This window comes from Chinchilla lanigera, unplaced genomic scaffold (genome assembly GCF_000276665.1).
Source record: "Chinchilla lanigera isolate Chin_1 unplaced genomic scaffold, ChiLan1.0 scaffold00128, whole genome shotgun sequence".
In the NCBI taxonomy this organism is placed as follows: domain Eukaryota; kingdom Metazoa; phylum Chordata; class Mammalia; order Rodentia; family Chinchillidae; genus Chinchilla; species Chinchilla lanigera.
The window spans coordinates 847,762-866,335 of record NW_004955529.1 but is presented as its reverse complement, the minus strand read 5'-3'; the positions used below and the strand labels follow the sequence as shown (position 1 = coordinate 866,335).

At 33.2% G+C, this 18,574-nt stretch overlaps 1 protein-coding gene across 1 annotated transcript in view; it reads left to right on the top strand.

The window, feature by feature from the left end:
• Brwd3 (bromodomain and WD repeat domain containing 3) overlaps window positions 1–18,574 on the top strand; it is a 157,801-nt gene that overhangs the window by 125,924 nt on the left and 13,303 nt on the right. The window contains exons 25-37 of the mRNA XM_005410071.2: window positions 4,482–4,589; window positions 6,143–6,267; window positions 6,904–6,986; window positions 9,353–9,464; window positions 10,364–10,425; window positions 10,521–10,676; window positions 11,318–11,438; window positions 12,536–12,661; window positions 12,745–12,823; window positions 14,216–14,272; window positions 15,357–15,497; window positions 16,315–16,389; window positions 17,923–18,075. Coding sequence (XP_005410128.1) covers window positions 4,482–4,589; window positions 6,143–6,267; window positions 6,904–6,986; window positions 9,353–9,464; window positions 10,364–10,425; window positions 10,521–10,676; window positions 11,318–11,438; window positions 12,536–12,661; window positions 12,745–12,823; window positions 14,216–14,272; window positions 15,357–15,497; window positions 16,315–16,389; window positions 17,923–18,075 — 1,398 coding nt within the window. The remainder of the gene's footprint in view (window positions 1–4,481; window positions 4,590–6,142; window positions 6,268–6,903; window positions 6,987–9,352; window positions 9,465–10,363; window positions 10,426–10,520; window positions 10,677–11,317; window positions 11,439–12,535; window positions 12,662–12,744; window positions 12,824–14,215; window positions 14,273–15,356; window positions 15,498–16,314; window positions 16,390–17,922; window positions 18,076–18,574) is intronic.

The window sequence follows — 18,574 nt, the reverse complement described above, 5'->3', positions numbered from 1 at the left end:
CTTGAGATAGAGTCTCACTAAGTTGCCCAGGCTGGGTTCAAACTTAGCAATAGTGCCGTCTTAGCCTTCCACAGTTCAAGCATTATAAGCGAGTCCCACCATTCCTGACATCTTCTCTTTACAACCATTTTTCTCACTTCATACTTTGAAAGGATTTCTTTACTTCTTTTTTATTAAATTTAACACATCCTTATGTGCTTCAAGACTGATGTGTCTTAGGTGATGACATTTTTTCAGGTAATGAGGATGATGAATTAGTGAATTAGGCATGTGTTTTAGTTAGCTTTTCTGTTGCTGGGATACAACACTTGACAAGCAGCTTCAAAGAGAAAAGGGTTATTTCGGCCCACAGTTGCAGAGGTTTCAGTCCATGGTCAGCTGGCCACAAAACAGAAATATCATGGCAGAGGGGATTGGCAGAGGAAAGCTGCTCAGCTCATGACAGCCAGGAAGCTGAGAGAGATGGAAAAAGCCCAAGAAGAGATTTAACCCTCAAAGCCATGCTAGTGACATACTTCCTCCTACTCCGCCTCCTTATCACACATTCAAGTGTGAACTCATCAAAATCCGTAGACTAGGTTAGTGCTCCATGATCTAATCACCTTGCAGGAACCTTACTTATGAACGCATAAGCCTTATTAGGGGAATTTGTATACAGTCCATAATAATATATCAATTAGAGAATGTTATTAAAGAACCCATAAGGGAATAAATGCATTTTTCCATTTCTTTTTTGTTTGTTTGTTTTTGTTTTTTTTCTGGTACCGGGAATCGAAATCATGACCTTGCGCTTGCCAGGCAGGCGCTGTGCCACTGAGCTAAATCCCCAGCCCCATAAATATATTTTTTACACAGTCAATTTCTACCTTTGTTTATTTGTTTGTTTTTACTGGTGCATGTTAGGAATTAAAAATGTTGATGTGTCTTTTGGGTAATTGTATGTAACATATCTGGATCATTTTGAATCCTATTATTATCCCTTCTCCCCTTCAACTCCACCCCTTGCTGATTCCCTCCCCTATCTCTGGAACTCTACCTCCTAGTTTCTTGCCATCTCTTCTGTATCCTATCTACCTATCCTTCTGTCTATCTATCTGTCTGTCTATCATTTATCTACTTGGTTTCTCTTTTTTTTGTTTGTTCTTTTTCCGGTACCAGGAATCGAACTCACAACCTTGCGCTTGCCAGGCAGGTGCTGTGCTGCTGAGCTAAATCCCCAGCCCTCTACTTGGTTTCTCATAAGGGAAAACATGCAGTACTTAACTTTCCAAGTCTGGTTTATTTCTCTTAAGCTACCTATATTCCAAAGTTCCAACCATATTCTTGCAAATTTTTGTGATTTTTTTTTTTTTTGTGTGTGTGTGTATGTGTGTATCACATTTTCTTTTATTTGTTCATCTTTTAATGGGCATCTGGACTTTATAAACAGCTTAGTTAGCTCTTGTGGTATGTGCTGCTATAAAACATGGGTATGCATGTATCCCTATGGTATCCTATCTTAAATTCTTTCAGGAATATATACCTAGGACTGGTATACCTCAATGAAGTCATATTTCTTTTTTTCTTTTTCTTTTCTTTTTTTTGTACTGGGAATTGAACTCAGGACCTTGCTCTTGCCAGGCAGGTGCTTATGCCACTGAGCTATATCCCCAGTTATAAATCATATTTCTATATGTAATGTTTTGAGCAATCTCTTTACTGATTTCCATAGTGGTTGTTCTAGTTTACATTCCTAACAATGCTATAGGTAGGTTTCTTTCCACCCCTGAATTTTTGCCAGCATTCATTGTTTTTGTATTTTTGATGACAGCCATTCTGAATGGAGTGAGAATGTCAAAGCAGTTTTTAGTTGCATTTCTGTCATGACTAAAGATTTTGAGCAGTTTTCCATATACGTATTGGTCAATTGTACTTATTTTCTTTTGAAAAATGTCTATTCCGTTCATTTGTCCACTTTTTGATGAGTTTTATTTTGGTTTGATTTGGAGGTTAACTGTTTGAGTTCCGTATATATTATAGATATTAGTCCTCTGTCAGAAGCATAACTAGTAAAGATTTTCTCCCATCCAGTGGGTTGTCTCTTCAATCTGTTAGTTGTCCCCTCTGCTGTGCAGAAGCTTTTTACTTTGTTAAAATCACATTTGTTAATTCTTGATCTGCTTACCTGTGGGATTGGTGTCCTATTTAAGAAGTTTTTCCCCTGGGCCTGTGGCTTCAAGTGCTTCCCCATGTTACCTTCCATCAGTTTAAATGTTTCCGATTCTATATGTAGGTCTTTGATCCATTTTTATTTGAGTTTTACATGAGGTGAAAGATAGAGATCTAATTTCAGTCTTCTGCATATGAATTTTCAGTTTTCCCAGCACTTTTTATTAAAGAGCCTATCTTTTCTCTGGTGTATTTTTTGGTCCCTTTGTCAAAAATCAGATAGTTGTGGGTTCATGGGTTTGCTTCTGTGTTTTCTGCATTATTCCATTTTTGTAAATATCTTTGTTTCTGCCCATACCATGTTATCTTCATTAGTATGGCTTTGTAATAGGACTCGAAAGCTGACATTTTGATGATTCCAGCATTGCTCTTTTTGCTCAGGTTTACTTTTACTATTCTGGATCTTGTCTGATTTCAAATAAATTTAGGGTTTTTTTCTATTTGTCTGTTGCAGTGTTGGTTTTTAAGAGGGAACACATTCAGTGTCTGGATCACTACTGATAATATGGCCATTTTCATATTATTAGTTCTTCTAGTCCATGAATAAGGTGTTTCCATTTTCTAATGTCTTTTTCAATTTATTTCTTCAGCGTTGCTGTACTTTCATTGTAGATGTAGTATATGTTTGTAGTTAGGTCAATTACTAGTTATTTAAATTTTCTTAAGGTATTGTAAATGGATTTTTTCTCCCAATTTTTTATTCAGTATGTTGATTATTGGTGAATAGCAATGGTATTGTTTTGGGTGTGTTGATTTAAACCTGTATAATGGATTTTTCAGTGACAGCACTATGTTTTAATACATCTAAACATGAAGCTCTTATTTTATTTTACCCAGAATACCCCTCCCTACAGATGTTTGCTTCCCAAAATGATGATACTTCAAGGCCTAAATCTTTTGTCTGCTTCTTCTTTTTTTAATTTAAAGAGAATAAAAAAAATAACAATAACAACAACATAGGCAAAAATAGAACAAGACAAAAACAGTAAAAATGATTTAGGGTTTCAAAACAAAATGATAAGAATTAACAGTGATTATTATATTACATATTGTTATCTTCAAGAAAGTTGCTCAGATTACCAGATGTAAGAGCTTCTTCTTGATACTATCACTTTTTTCAACTTGACTTCTTTCACAATAAGCCTCCCGTCTTTTCTCATCTAATGCATAATATATTTTACCTTGCTTTATAATTATATACATATTTAAGTGTCCACATCCTTCAAAGAAAGGATTTTTTATGCCTTACCACTGCACCCAGTGTCTTACACATAGCTCTTTAATATCTGTTGAGTACGTGAGTATATAATAAGGATGTATTATGACACACTTCTTACTGGGTTTTTAACCACTGCAGTCATTTTATTTACTAATATTTAAGCATTTTGCATTTTCTACTTAGATTTTTAGCTATTACATATTCTAATTTAGACAATTTTGATTGGTAGTATATTTTTAAATTTCATAATATTTTTGCATTGCTTCTGTTTACTTATCTCTATTACCACTTTAAACTCTTGACGCAAAGAAATCTTCCTTAATGAATGCAGAACATAGTAGTGTATGCTGTCTTAGACATTTGCAGAGATTTACCAAGTACTTGAACTCATTTTCTGTCCATATTTTGCTATCTGTGACATGATTGTTTTTTTGCATCTATCAACTGTTATAACAAAGCACTTCCTTTATCTTGAAGTAACTCTGGGTAGTAGCCTGTAATCTGTAGTTCATATAAACTGTGTAGACTGAGTTTTAACTGTCAGTACTTAGAATATTAATTATATTGTAAAATAATAATTTTTTTTGAGAGTGTCTTGCTATGTAGTTCAGACTAGCTTTGAACTTACTGTGTAGCCCAGGCTGGCCTCAAACTCATGGTGATTCTCCTGCCTGAGCCTCCTGAGTGCTGGGATTATAGGACTGTGCCACCACCCCCAGCCTTGCAATATAACAAATTAAGATTTAACCGTTTTATTACATTTTGTGTACATGTGTCATGAATCTTTTCCTTTGGATTTGTGAAGCTACTTAGGAGAAAAGGACTATGCATGCAGTGTTTATATGATACAGTTCTTAACATAGGTTGCAAAGACATAAATATCGATGAATATCATTTGGTGCAGAAAAGTACCTTTATTGCACAGAGTACTTTTAAAATTGCAATTATTTGTTTTCTGCAAATAGAAGAGGATATTTGTAGAAAATATATTGGGATGTATAGAATTGTTAAGTGAGATGCTACTGTTTAAATACCTTATGTTTTTTTGTTTTAGCTTATTTATTTTAGGCAAGGACATGAAGCGTATGTGCGGGCTGTAAGGAAGTCAAAAATATACAGTGTTAATTTACAAAAACAGCCATGGAACAAAATGGATCTCAGGGTAAGTTTACCAAATTCATGAGCTATGCAATTACTGTAGCTTTAAGATTATTTTACTCATAAGACATTTATTATTCTCACACATATTATGTATCCAAAATAAAATTTTGTATAATACTCTTAAAGAAGTTGCTCTTATGAGTTAACCTGTGTTACCTGGCATTTGTATTCTTTTTCCTCTTTATCATTTGACTAATTTAACTAAAGCTTTAGATCTTCCAGTTGATACCATTCCATTACTAGAGCAAAGCAAGAGTTCCCTAGTGTGGATTTTTACTTTGTTTGTACAATCTGGAGACTCAACAAAGTGATAGAGTAAGTGGATTTAAAGCTCTCTCAAGGTACCAGGAGCTTTGGGATATAGTAAATATTTTAAATCACAAGAAGCTTATAAACTTTCAGTACTTTTGGAGGATCTCCTGATGTGGCATCCACATAGCTGCATGTCACAGAATAACGCATATATGTCAATTTTACATTGAAGGGTTTTTTGCAATTAAGTAAATATCCCTCCATTCATTCATACTTAATTAAATATGTACTGACATACAGACATAGATGTACGTATACTTTCTTAGGTTTAATATGTCTTTTGTTTTTCTGATTTGGAGTACAAGAGGCTAGAGCAATTTTACCGGGCTTTTCTATCCAAATGAAATGCTACTGTGTGATGATGTTTAGCAGGAAGGATACAAGAAAGAATCTACATATTTATTGAATCAAAAATTTAGTTAAAACATTGGTAGGAAAAATTTAATAATATTATAAAGTGCTAAAATATCTTATCAAAGGAGTTTAATATAATTAGGTATCTCCTGGTAGACAGGGATAATGACCATCCTTTCTTAATTACGTAAAAATCAAGCTCTTTTTCAGAATCAAGGGAAAGAATAATTACACACAATTTGTTATTTTTATTGCTAGCTCTGTGTTTCTAGGAAATTGTGGGAGGTACAATATCCTGGGTCTGCAAGTATCAGTCTTGTGATCTCTTTAAGTGTGACTAATAATTATGTGCAAGGTTGTTGTAACATGATATTGAGGGCATTCCAAAATAATGCATACATCCATATCATATATACTTGTATGCTTATATACTTGTAACATGATATTGAGGGCATTCCAAAATAATGCATACATCCATATCATATATACTTGTATGCTTACATACTGTATTTCTCCTAGGGGAGTAGTTTTAACTACACAAACACGTATAATACATAATTCCTATTTTTTTTTTAAGAATATATGACCTAGCAGTACCCCAGGCCTATAGAATTTGATTTTCCATGATTAGGTTTAGGTATATCAATATTGAAAAGTTTTCCCAGGGCATTCTGCTACTCATCCTTAGTTTAGAATCCTAACCCCTAAAATAACCTACTAATAAATGGTTTAAAACCTATGTCTTAATATGTTTAACACTCAGTGTATTATCTAGCATTTGGTAAATACTCAGATAATTCTTAAATTTTTCAAGTAATAATGAAATATATTAACATTAGGCAGTTATTTGTATTGTTAGTAATAATTTGTTGGTATTTTCATGAATAGGAGCAAGAGTTTGTTAAGATTGTAGGAATCAAATACGAGGTTGGACCACCTACACTATGTTGCTTGAAACTTGCATTTCTGGATCCCATTTCAGGCAAAATGACTGGAGAGTCTTTCTCCATTAAGTGAGTAGCTATTTGTGGTTCTGTATGTGCATGTGTATGTGTGTGTATTTTAATATCCATTGTATATTTTGCAAAGTAAAAGACTCAGGGAAGAAGAGAGAAGACACGACAGCAGAGTTACAGGGTTTAGAGCTATAAAGACAAAAGTTACACTCCTATTTTGTTTCCCCATTTAATAGCTCTGTGTGTGTGTGTGGGTGTGTGTGTGTGTGTGTGGGTATTCACTGGATTGACCCATGAACAAGTTAATCAATATGCTCATACAAAATGAAAATGGAAATGTGTGAATATTTTCTCAGGAATGTTGTGAAGAATCAAAAACAAGCATAAGTTACTAGCATTATTCTTGAAAATGGTCCCTGAAGCAGGTCCCTATCTCAAAAAAGAAAAAGGAAAAAAACTTTATTGTTATGTTTTTATTTTTAAATAGATAAAGTAGTAGGATATACTAGTAGGCAGGTTCTCCTCAATAGATCAGACCAGATGGGATTTATGTGGAGACTTTTCTAGGGACTGTGAGGTTTGAAAAATACTGCTTGATGCATTCCACATTAAACATATACCCTTGGATATTTATTATGTATCAAGTATTGTTATATCTTAACTTGATTTTCATTTATTTGCTTTTCTGTACAGGTATCATGACATGCCAGATGTCATTGATTTTCTTGTGCTACATCAGTTTTATAATGAAGCCAAAGAAAGGAACTGGCAGATTGGTAAATACAGAATTATTACTTAGTAACTGTTCAGCTAGAAGTAAGCAGTGTTTTAACTCTGATTTAACAGAAACTATTTTAACGTTTAACTAGACAAAGATGTCAGCCCAGATACAAAACTTAAAATTTGTTTTTCAGTTACATTGACAAGATTTTATTGAATATGCACCAGTTTCTTTTCATTATGAAGTTTCACTTTCTGCAGGTTCACTTGTTGGTCTTCAGCTGAAGTTATATAAAATGCAAAATTGCAAAAGTAAATAATTTAACAGTTTCAAATTTCATGGTTTTCTAAATGACTTAATGAAACATTGCACCATCCCATTGCATCCTACCACTTATGTGAGTCATCCCTCTGGCCAGTGTACTGATGCTACACTACCTGCCTGTTAGTCACTTAGCTGTGTGGTCTCAACACTCTTGAGTATCACAGTGCTTTTGTTCCGGTAACCCTTATATAGTTGCCTAAAGGCTATGTCACAGTGTCTAAATAATTTACCTCATTTCGTCTCAACATTAGATACTGTGTCATCTTACAGCATCACAAGAATAAGGATGAGTATAGTAAAATAAGATATTTGAAGAGTCCACATTCACTTAACTTTTATTGAGTATATTTTTGTAATTGTTCTGTTTTATTATTGATTATTTTTGCTAGTTTCTTACTGTGTCTAATTTATTAAGTAAACTTTATCATAGCTATATGTGTATAGCAAAAGTCAGTAAATATAGTGGGCTGTCTGTACTCATGGTTTCTGCATCTATGGATTCAAGCAAACATGGATCAGAAATATTTTTAAAATTGCATCTATACTAAGCAGTTTTTTTTTGGTGCCGGTAATATATCTCATTGCCTCATGGTTTTCAGGCAGGGGCTGTGCCGCTGAGCTACATCCCCAGCCCTATACTAAGCACTTAAATTTTTTTTCTCATTGATCCTTAAACAACACAGTATAACAACTTTTTACATGTCATTCATATTTTATTATATATTAGAGTTGATTTAAAGTATATAGAAAGGTGTGCATAGGTTATATGCAACTACTGTGCCATTTTGGATTTAAGCGTCCTTATTTTGTGATATTTGTGGTTCACCAATACCAGTGAACAAGTGTATAAGGTTGTTTCAGGCATCCACCGGGGATTTGGGAGAATATCCTCCACGGATGTTGGGAGACTACTGTAATCTCTGTGCCTTAAGCAAATTCTTATTTTTTTGGTACACAAATCTGAATTGAAAATTCTCAAATTTTGTTTCATCTTTGGAGTACTTTATACTTGGGTCTTTAACATACCATTGAAGATTCTGCCTGCTTGCCTTCCTTTTTTCCTTGTTTCCTCCTTTAACCTTTCCTCTTTTGACCTCTGTCTTTTATTTATCTGTGTCTCTTTTTTATTTTCTCTCTTTCTCTGGTTGGGAAAGGCAATATGATGATAATGTAACCACAGATAGCAAAGACAGTTTTGGAAGGATAGGGCCTCACCTCCTGACACGGAGAACCTTGCTCTCTCGTACTAGCTATTTGACCATGGCAAAGTTTTTACTTCTCAATATTTACTTCTTTTAGCTTAAAAATGGAACTTGCATTAGTATACCTGTAAGGTTTACGTGAACAAGAAGTGAGTTAATATGTAAGAAGCACTTTTATGGTACCTGATACATACAAAATTCTATGTAGATGTTACATATTAGTATTTTTAAATTCTCTGATGTATAAGAGATATTTTTATTCATGGCAGTTTCCATTTGTAATCTTTAGCTATTTAAAGGCAGAACATTAGTACAGATGGAGAGTCTCTAGTCCAAACTCCAAAATCCAAAACACTGAGCAACATGAGGCATTTCATATTTTAGATTTTTGTGTTAGAGATGTTCAACTAGTAACATCTATGTAAATATTCCAAAATCTGGAAACTCCAAATTTGTAAACTTTCTGGTCCCAAACCTTTCTGATACAAAGATACTCGAATTGTGAAAAGATATTTCTTAAAGGAAAAGAAGCTAAGAAAGACACAGAGAGAGAGAGACAGAGAGAGAGAGACAGAGACAGAGAGAAAGACTTTAACATACATTCCATACAGTAAGGAGTATGCTTCATGATAATGCTCAATAATTGGTGGAAGTTAACATGGTAGTGTTTATTTAAGAAGACATGGAGATACATGTTGTATTTTGAGAAGATTTCTATTACTTGGAAATAAAAATATTTGAAGAGGGTAAAATGTAAAGTTTACTTATCTCGAAAACTCAGATGAAATATCCAATAAAGCTAGATAAAGTGTTATTTTTTGTATTTGAAGACTGTAGAGAGGAAACAGAGCGGACATTCTCAAGAGCACTCTTTTAAGAATTTTTAACATTATAGGTGATAGATTCCGCAGTATAATAGACGATGCCTGGTGGTTTGGAACGGTGGAGAGTCAGCAGCCTTTTCAACCAGAATACCCTGATAGTTCTTTCCAGTGTTACAGCGTTCAGTAAGTACAGTAATGGTCTTTTATGCTTTATGGATTACTTTAGTATTATATGGCCTTTGGGTAAACCCTACCAAGAATAATGATGTTTATCTGAGTTACTAGTCTTACAATACATGTGCCCAGAAGGAAGTAATCATAGTATCTGTTGGAATAATATAATAGTAAGAAGGAACAATGCATTTCTACCCCCTTATTACCTACATTTTCTGTTAAGGATTTCTGTTTTAGATAATAATTAAAAATATTTTTAAATGGAAGATTAAAGCAATTTTTTAAAGCTGGAATATAGCAATTAATATTAGTACCTAGTCTTTTATTGAATGAAATGGATTCGAGGCAGAATGACTACATTTTGAGGTGCTATTTTTATTATACTTACTTTAATTCTTCTTGAAATCCCAGAGTTGTAAAACTCCTTACAAATGAAACTTCTTTAAAATGAAAGGAAAAAAATGTTTATTTGTGAAGATTGACTTTTAAAGTCTGCATGTTGCAGATTGAAAATAATAGTAACATTTTAGAAATTCTTTCATACTTAAGCTGTCAGGCTAAATGTAGATTAAGAGTTAATAAATTAAGTAAACTCTTTTCACCTGAAAGATGCTTCCCAAAATATCTTGTTCTTTCCCTAGCTCAATATTGAATATATGCTTGTTTGGAACACCCCTCCAAAAAAAAAAACAAACTAGTAAGATTAGACTTACTGCTCTATAAGTTTCATATTGGTAGTCCATATTTTCTCTGTAAGTAGTTTTATGTTATTTTTACATAAGCAAAGTTGTACTTTATTGAATATTATGTTGCCACTCTCCAAATTTCACTCTGAGGAAGTCATAGAAATTATGCTAGTGTCTGAAACAAATGCTTGTGAGTTTGATTTTCATCTTGTTTTTTAATAGCTGGGACAATAACGAGAGAGAAAAGATGAGCCCCTGGGATATGGAGCCAATTCCGGAAGGAAGTAAATATGCTTTAAAAATGAATTATACTTCTTTTACAAGTAAAATAATATAATGTTGCAAACTAATTATTTCTAAATTTTTATCTTATACCTAGCCGCCTTTCCAGATGAAGTTGGTGCAGGTGTCCCTGTGTCTCAGGAGGAACTGACTGCTTTGTTGTATAAACCGCAGGAAGGAGAGTGGGGCGCTCATTCCAGAGATGAGGAATGTGAACGAGTTATTCAGGGCATCAACCACCTTCTTTCCTTAGGTACGATCAGTGTGAAAAAATACTAGGAGGAGAGATGGGAGCCAGTAAAAACAAGGATAATTTTGAGGTTCTGCAACGGGAAATGCAGTTTATCACTATATACTTCATTTTCCATTTGAGAGGCATATTGTTTCCAGTTTTAATATTGAGATTATTCCATGGCTTGGCAAAGTAATGACTGATGAGCTGTCCATACTCGGAGTGGTGAGTTTGGGCTAAAGTGAAGGAAGGCCTGCGAGTATCTTTTTAGTTTTTGAGTCATTTTGACTCCCTACCTATTTGCTGAGCCTGACCCTGACTTTGGATGGGTTCCTTGGTAAAGGCACCCCCACGAATGGTTACAATTTTCTAAAATATATCACTTGAGAAATTTGGAAGTTATTTGGGGAGCACATAGAATTCTGAAGATAAACACACCGTTCTTGTATTTTTTGCATTTTACCTGGTTTGAACCAGTGTATCATCAATGATACGTAGATATTATGTTCTAATAAAAAGAATAACCTTATATTTGCATAAGTGTATCATTCTTTTAGAAGTGTAGAATGTAAATCCTCCCTTCTTATTTCCATAGGAATATTCATTAACATAAAGTGTTATTGTCTTCTTTAACTACTTTTTGGATCTTGGTAATTTTGTAGATTTTGCCAGCCCTTTTGCTGTTCCAGTGGATCTCAGTGCCTACCCCTTGTACTGTACTGTAGTTGCTTATCCAACTGACCTCAACACTATCAGGCGGAGACTTGAAAATCGTTTTTACAGGTTTGTTTAATTTTATTACTTATTATAAAATTCATAGCTGTATGATTCTTGCTTTTTTGAGATTTTGATTTTTATAAGATAAAATAATCATCTACACTCATTGATTTCAAGATACTAAATTTCTTTATTCAGTAAATTCTCTTTCAGGATTAAAAATGGGTAGTATAGGCAAGATATCATGCTCGTATCTTCTACTTTGAATAACTACTACGAAGACAACAATATGCAGTGTATCAACTATTGTAACTGTCTTACTAACGTGTTTTGAAACTCGGTTTCTTTGTTATGTTTACTTTTTTTTCTCTCTAAAATAAAAAAGAGGGAGGATAGAAGAAAGAGTAAAATATAGGTAGCACAAATTGTGTATAATATGAAAGGTACAATTAGCTTTCTTTTATTAAAGATAAAGTAAGTGGTTTGTGGATTCTTGATTAAGATGCTACAGAGGCATGGAGCATATTGAAATCCTCTTTGAGAAGTTAGGTAGCAGTTAATTAAATTTAATTGCCAGCCCTGAAATATATATAGCACCAATTTAGTTTTTTCATGATTTTGGTTGACAGAGGGATATAGGAGGGCTTTGCGGGCCAGTTCTCGGTCTCTCTCTCATCCAGCTCTACTTCACCAGAATCATAGTCTGTCATGAACTGATTAGTCTCCTTCTTATAAATGAGAGTTGAATGTATTTTCATAACATACGTTATTCAATTTAGTAATGTATATTGTAACTAGGTAAAAAATACTTTCATTTTCTACAAGGTATTTTTTTCCACTCTTCATGACTTCCCCTGAAAACTAAACATTATTTTAACTTTATCAAATATTTTTGCATTGTTTTTATCAAATTACTCTACCTACAATGTCCTTAGCCATTCCTATTTCAAGTTTTATTAACAAAATGCTTCCCCGTGTTTAAAATCCAGAAACTAAACCATGCCTTTTTGCACATAAGAGTCACACATATATATGAAATCATATTCATATAGTGGAACACCTTTAACATATCATGGTTAAGTGCCTAGCGATTATATATTGTTTGTTTCTACAATGTAAATTAAATGTGTCAACTAACCCTAACAAAATATTTTTCTCTATAGGAGAATATCAGCATTAATGTGGGAGGTACGCTACATTGAGCATAATGCTAGGACTTTCAATGAGCCAGACAGTCCTATAGTTAAAGCAGCCAAAATTGTAACTGATGTCTTACTTCGATTTATTGGGTAAGAAACAGTTTTATGTTTCAGTGAGTCTAATTTGGGATTCTTAAAAAGATATTTAAATGTATTTTGACTTTGTTTTTTAGGGATCAAAGTTGTACTGATATACTGGATACTTACAATAAAATTAAAGCAGAAGAATTAAACAGTAGTGATGCAGAAGAGGTAAGAATCACAGCACGATGAATGAGAATGCATTTCTTGTTTATTTGAAATGCAGTAGGTGCTCCATGTAAATGTTTCAATTGATTATGAGCAATGAAAGATTGTAGGATGCTGGCTGAACATTTGTATCTTCTTAAATTAAATTCTTTGATCTCTACTCAGACAGAAGATGCCCAAAATATAATAGTACTACAGGGTTTAGTTAGAGAAAGGTGGGCAGTCATCCTGTGTGACTTAGTGGCTTTCAGTGATAAGAAATGAATACTTTATTTTCTAGCCCTTAAAAAATAAGACAAAGCACTCAATATTTTCAAAGAAGGTTTACCACTCAGTATTATAAGACACAGTAACATCAGAAGGGACTTTATTTTCTGTACATTTTAAAATATTAAATACATTCTAAAATTATAGATTTGAACATCTGACTATGAAGTTTCATGGAGTTTCTACCTGATTTCTTTATGGAAAGTTACAAATATAAGCCAGTATTTTCTGAATGAAAATGAAATTAGTATTCTCAATAAACATTTACATACCTAATTTCAGTACCCATCCATGTCTCTAATTTGCATATAGCCTTATTTGACAAGATGTTTTGATAGAAACCAAAACCAAGATAAGCTGGAGTGGTAATGAGAAATGATAATCAAACATCTTTACTGGAAAACAGTTCATGCCAGGGATAATGACTCAAAGGTGCTAGATCCTGTAGCAGTTGTATGAGATATTTTCATATTTATTTTGCCTGTATTGTTGATGTGTAGTATGGTAAATCTTGAATGTTGTTTTCTATCTTTTCTAAAAGCACATCTGGTTATAAAGCATTGTTTTATTGGAGCTAAATACTACTTATATAACTTTAATAAGGAAAATATATACCAATTAGATATTAGCCCTTTGAAACCCAAGAAAAACTTATTCACATTCCTTATATTTTCTCTGACCTTTACTATGAATGTATTTAACTCAGAATTTAATATAATAAGACAATTTCTTCTTAGGCAGCACTAGTTGTATTAGAATAGAAAATTAAAGTAAAATACAACTCAACACATTGGTATTTCATAGTTTAGTGTACTAAGTAAGCATGTCAGTATAATGTTTCTGTGAAAATATTAGGAATTAGATATAAACCTAAGCAGATGCGAATCACTACACCTTTCCCCTCATTTCCTATTCTAATTTGAAGCAAAACTTTGTGTAGTTCTTTTTTCCTAGTATATTTTCTAATTTGTACATAGCATATTGGCAGAGGTCTTTGTTCTACTGTTAGCTCCAATGAAGGAAAGTTACTCATGATTATGTTTGCTATTGACTTGTAAAATGTTTGTCTAATTCATAAGACTTTGAATATGACTTAACACCTTCTTCCACTCTTCTCTTTTAACTTAGGATATAGAAATTATTGACTTAGATTCAGATGGTCCTGGTACTTCATCTGGGAGAAGGGTAAGTAGATAAGTGGACTCCTGAGAAGAAACCTTCTCAATCTTCCTTCATTAGGGATCTTAATGACCAGACTCTGCATGTGGAAATGTACTTGTACTCTATTCTATGGCTGAGTACAACTGTAGTTGTACTGATGGCTAAGATTTATTACGGCAAGGCAGTAAGGATATACAGTTTGGTCATGGGGGAAAGACTCAAGCATAATATGGAGGAATGCATGTTCAGGTGTTCTTGTGCCTCCTCTCTCTTATAAGGGTGCCATACAGTATACTGTCACATCAGCAATGAAAATGGAGCAACATATGTGTGATTGGAGATTCAGTACCTAAGCATTTTGTTGGGGACTGGTTATCTAGGTACTCTCTGCCTAGCGTATACCAAGATTCCAGATTTCTATTAAGAAAGCAGATATTTAGCCTAAATGATATTGCTTATACTATCTGGATACAGTAAATGATTTGTATAATTCAGTTCTAGTACCAAGTTTCTGAATGCCAACCATGGACCAACCTTTTAAGTGAAAACCCTGCTGAAGATAACTGCCTGTTGTGTTAAATCTTTTCTGTACATTTCGTTTCTATCAAAATTAGACTTAGAATTGTTCTCTAGAAGGTAAAACTATCTTTTGAAGTCCTTACTGAAAGAGACCATAACAAAACACTTGAAATGGTAAAAACTAGAATTTATCATGACCACAAAATATTCACTAAAAATTTGTTTGAGTGTTGTTTTGAGAAAATTATGGCACCCTTGTCAAGTGAATATATTGCTTGTAGCTGTTAAGGGAGTATATCTGTTAACCTTATAGATGAGAAAGCATTTGGCTCTTTGTACTTTATGTGTTCGGATTTTCTTATGATGAAAATCTAGGATGCTAGAATTCTTGCCATCTTCATGAACACAACGTCCATTTATTTTTGTTCGTTTGATTTTTGCCAAGATTCATGGTGTTTAATTTCAACTAAAAGTTTTAAATTGCAGCATTGCTATCTCAACACAAATAATTTAACACTAGGTATGCATGAGAAAGTCCAAGAAGAGTTAAAGAAAGTCCTTGTACATATAATTCTATTAAAATCTATAGGTCAAATGTCGAGGCAGAAGGCAATCTTTAAGGTGCAATCCTGATGCTTGGAAAAAACGGTGCAAAGAACTATTGAGCCTCATTTATGAACGGGAAGATTCAGAGCCATTTCGACAACCGGCAGACCCCCTTTCTTACCCAGTAAGCATACAGTTGTTTAAATAATCACCAACATAACTTCCCATAAGTGTCCATGCTAACATGTAGTGTTCCTTCCTTGGGTATCTTTGAATTGTGAGAGTGAGTTGTATGATTAGTTATGACCTTTTAAAGTGTTCGTCATATACTTACTATGTAAATTATACAGTTGTAAACTAAATTGAATCAAAATTTCTTTGCTACTCTTTCCTGCTTTTACTTGAGATATTTAATGCATGTAATTTCTAATAGACTTTTATACATTTAAAATTGGTGATATATATCAGTATGAGTGAAATTGATCCTAAATATGTTATTACTTTTGTAACACAGAGTGACCAACATACCAGTACCACTTTTCAAAAAAGATAAAAGCATGAGAACTTAGAATATAGAATCCCTTTTCTAGGAAATGGAATTACTGTATATGTTGAATTACTTTTTAGATATCAAATCTGTTCTTTTTCAGAGAAAAGGAACAGCAATGTTTCAGAAATACATGAGACCATCTTTTCAACTTAGTACACATCAGTATGTTTCTCTGTATTCACAGATTTTAGTTTGGAAATAATATTTACCTAAGCAATATTATATTTAATAGTTTGTTTTGCTTGTAGGAAATTTGGGTAGAATAAATTAGTCTAGTGTTTTTCATAGTAGAGAAGAATTGTGAATACTAATCTCATTCACCTTAAAGTACAACCAACTAAATATAATTTCTATGTGTGAACCTTTGACCCCTAAACCAGAGTTACCTTGCAAGTTATGATGTTTTGTTATAGCAGTCTGCAAATACAGTACATGCTCTTTACTCTCACAGGCCCATCAAGAACAAGAGGGAGAATCCTCAGAGTTCAGTGTTCCAGAAAGACAACATGATCCATCTCTTTCTGAGGTAGCCCACAATCCTCCCTTAAAAGACATCCTGTTTTTTTTTTTTATTTTACTCTTAAAGTGTCCATGTTTGCACACAAACCTTTCACAATTTGTTAAAACTGCCTTCTAACTCGGTTTACTTTATTTTTAATCGTTCTTTTTTTTTGGTTCTTATTTTTTTAATCAACATGCTCTCAAGATTCCTCTCTAACATCCATTTAGAGGTTTATATAAATCTGAAGCTACTACGGTTGCAAAGCAGAAAACAGCAGTTATGTGATAGGTTTGTGTCTGTATTGCAGCTGTTTCTTCCGACTGGGTCTTCATATAGCATGTAGGTTAAATCTTTTTTTAGTTTTGGTAATATTACACGAATTCCAGGATTTCTCCTTTATGAAAATATTAGTGCTTCATAAGCCATAATATGTTGGAATACACTTGTTTTTTTATGATTTAAGAAAATAGAACATTTAGGGCAATTTTGCTTTTTTTTATATAAGGGATTGTTCAGGCAGAATTAAGTAACTGCACTCCACAGATTAGATTCATCGATTAGATACATTAGATACATACTGTGAAAATATTTTTCTTCTTTTTATAATACCTTTTTATCTGGTGTTCTGGCTCTTTGGCTTTCTTCTTTGAGGGAAACGTTACTTCTTAATGATTCTAAGAAGGATGAGGAATCTAATGTTAATTATGGTTTTCATTCCAAAAATTATATATTGAGGATTATAACATATATAGGTATAAATTCCAGATACTATTTAATATATTAGCCCTAGGAAAATCTTAACTAAACTTGAAAGAAGTAAGGTAAAATGGAGTCTTGCCTCTCCCCTAATAAATATCACACAAAATTCTGGACCTATGAGACAGAAGATTGTAGATGAAACAGAACTGTCACATTGATTAAAATTCAAAGGGGAAGAAGACACAAACATGATCAAATTGACTTCAAATCTCAACTAATGACATTTTAAATAGAGTGTTCTGGTACCTAGAAGTCTTGGAAATAATGTATCTAATCTGTAGAGTACAGTTACTTAATTCTGCCTGAACAATCCCTTATATGCTGTAGAAATGAAGGCAAAGAACCAGGTGTGGTGGCACATGCCTGTAATTCCAGCACTCAGGAGCCTGAGGCAGGAGGATCCACAAGTTAGCAACCAGCCTGAACTACATAAGGAGACCCCGCCATAAAAAAAAAAAAAAAAAAAAAAAAAAAAAAAAAAAAAAAAAAAAAAAAAAAAAAAGCTACACAACAAAAAGAAAATAAAAAAGGAAATGAACCCAATGACTATGGATTTTCTACTGTCTCTTCTGAGTTACATATGTTTATTGACTACAGTATAAACGCTAAGCCTGTCCCACAGGTCCTACTCTTTTCAGAAACTACCAAGAGCTGATTTGGGGCGGAAGAAGGTAGTTGTCAGATTGAAAATCAGTATATTTATTTCATATCAGTAGGACATGCAAATCTCAGCTCCATCATATTATTTAGTATTTTTTGCAGTTTAAGTATTAATATTTAACACATTTTTCTTTCTAGGATCATCAAGGTGTTACAGAAACACCTATGGACTTCAGCACTGTGAAAGAAATTTTGGAAGCAGGGAATTATGTTAGTCCTCTGGAATTTTGTAAGGATGTTCGCCAAATATTCAGCAACTCCAAAGCTTATACCTCTAATAAGAAATCAAGGGTATGCAAAACAATGTTAAGTGGTTTAATTATCTAAGTGTATAATTATGTATCAGGCAATTTTCTTTGAACAGTTTTAAAATTACTAAGCAAATATATACTACAGATCGAACATTGTTACTGATGTTTGGTTCTCTATATCTTCTCTGCTATGTGGATTATTAGGCATGCATGAAAATGCATTTCACATAATCCTTCTGAAATTAACCAGCTTTTCCTTCTCTTATCTGCCTCTTCTTTACTTTGTAGTAATACTTATATCTGCCAGAGAGAAGACAGCAAAAGAAGGGGGAATAATTTGACTACCCTTTAATATGGCCAATAAATGTAGTTGATAGTATTAATTTATATAAAATATTTTGATTAGCTCTGAATATTTAGTTTCAATTTATTATAAGAAACAGTGAACCATATTGGAAATCATAGTTGTTTATTTACCCTCACATGTAATATTTTCCATACGTTTTGTCAAAATATGTTGAGAACAAAAAGCAGTAATA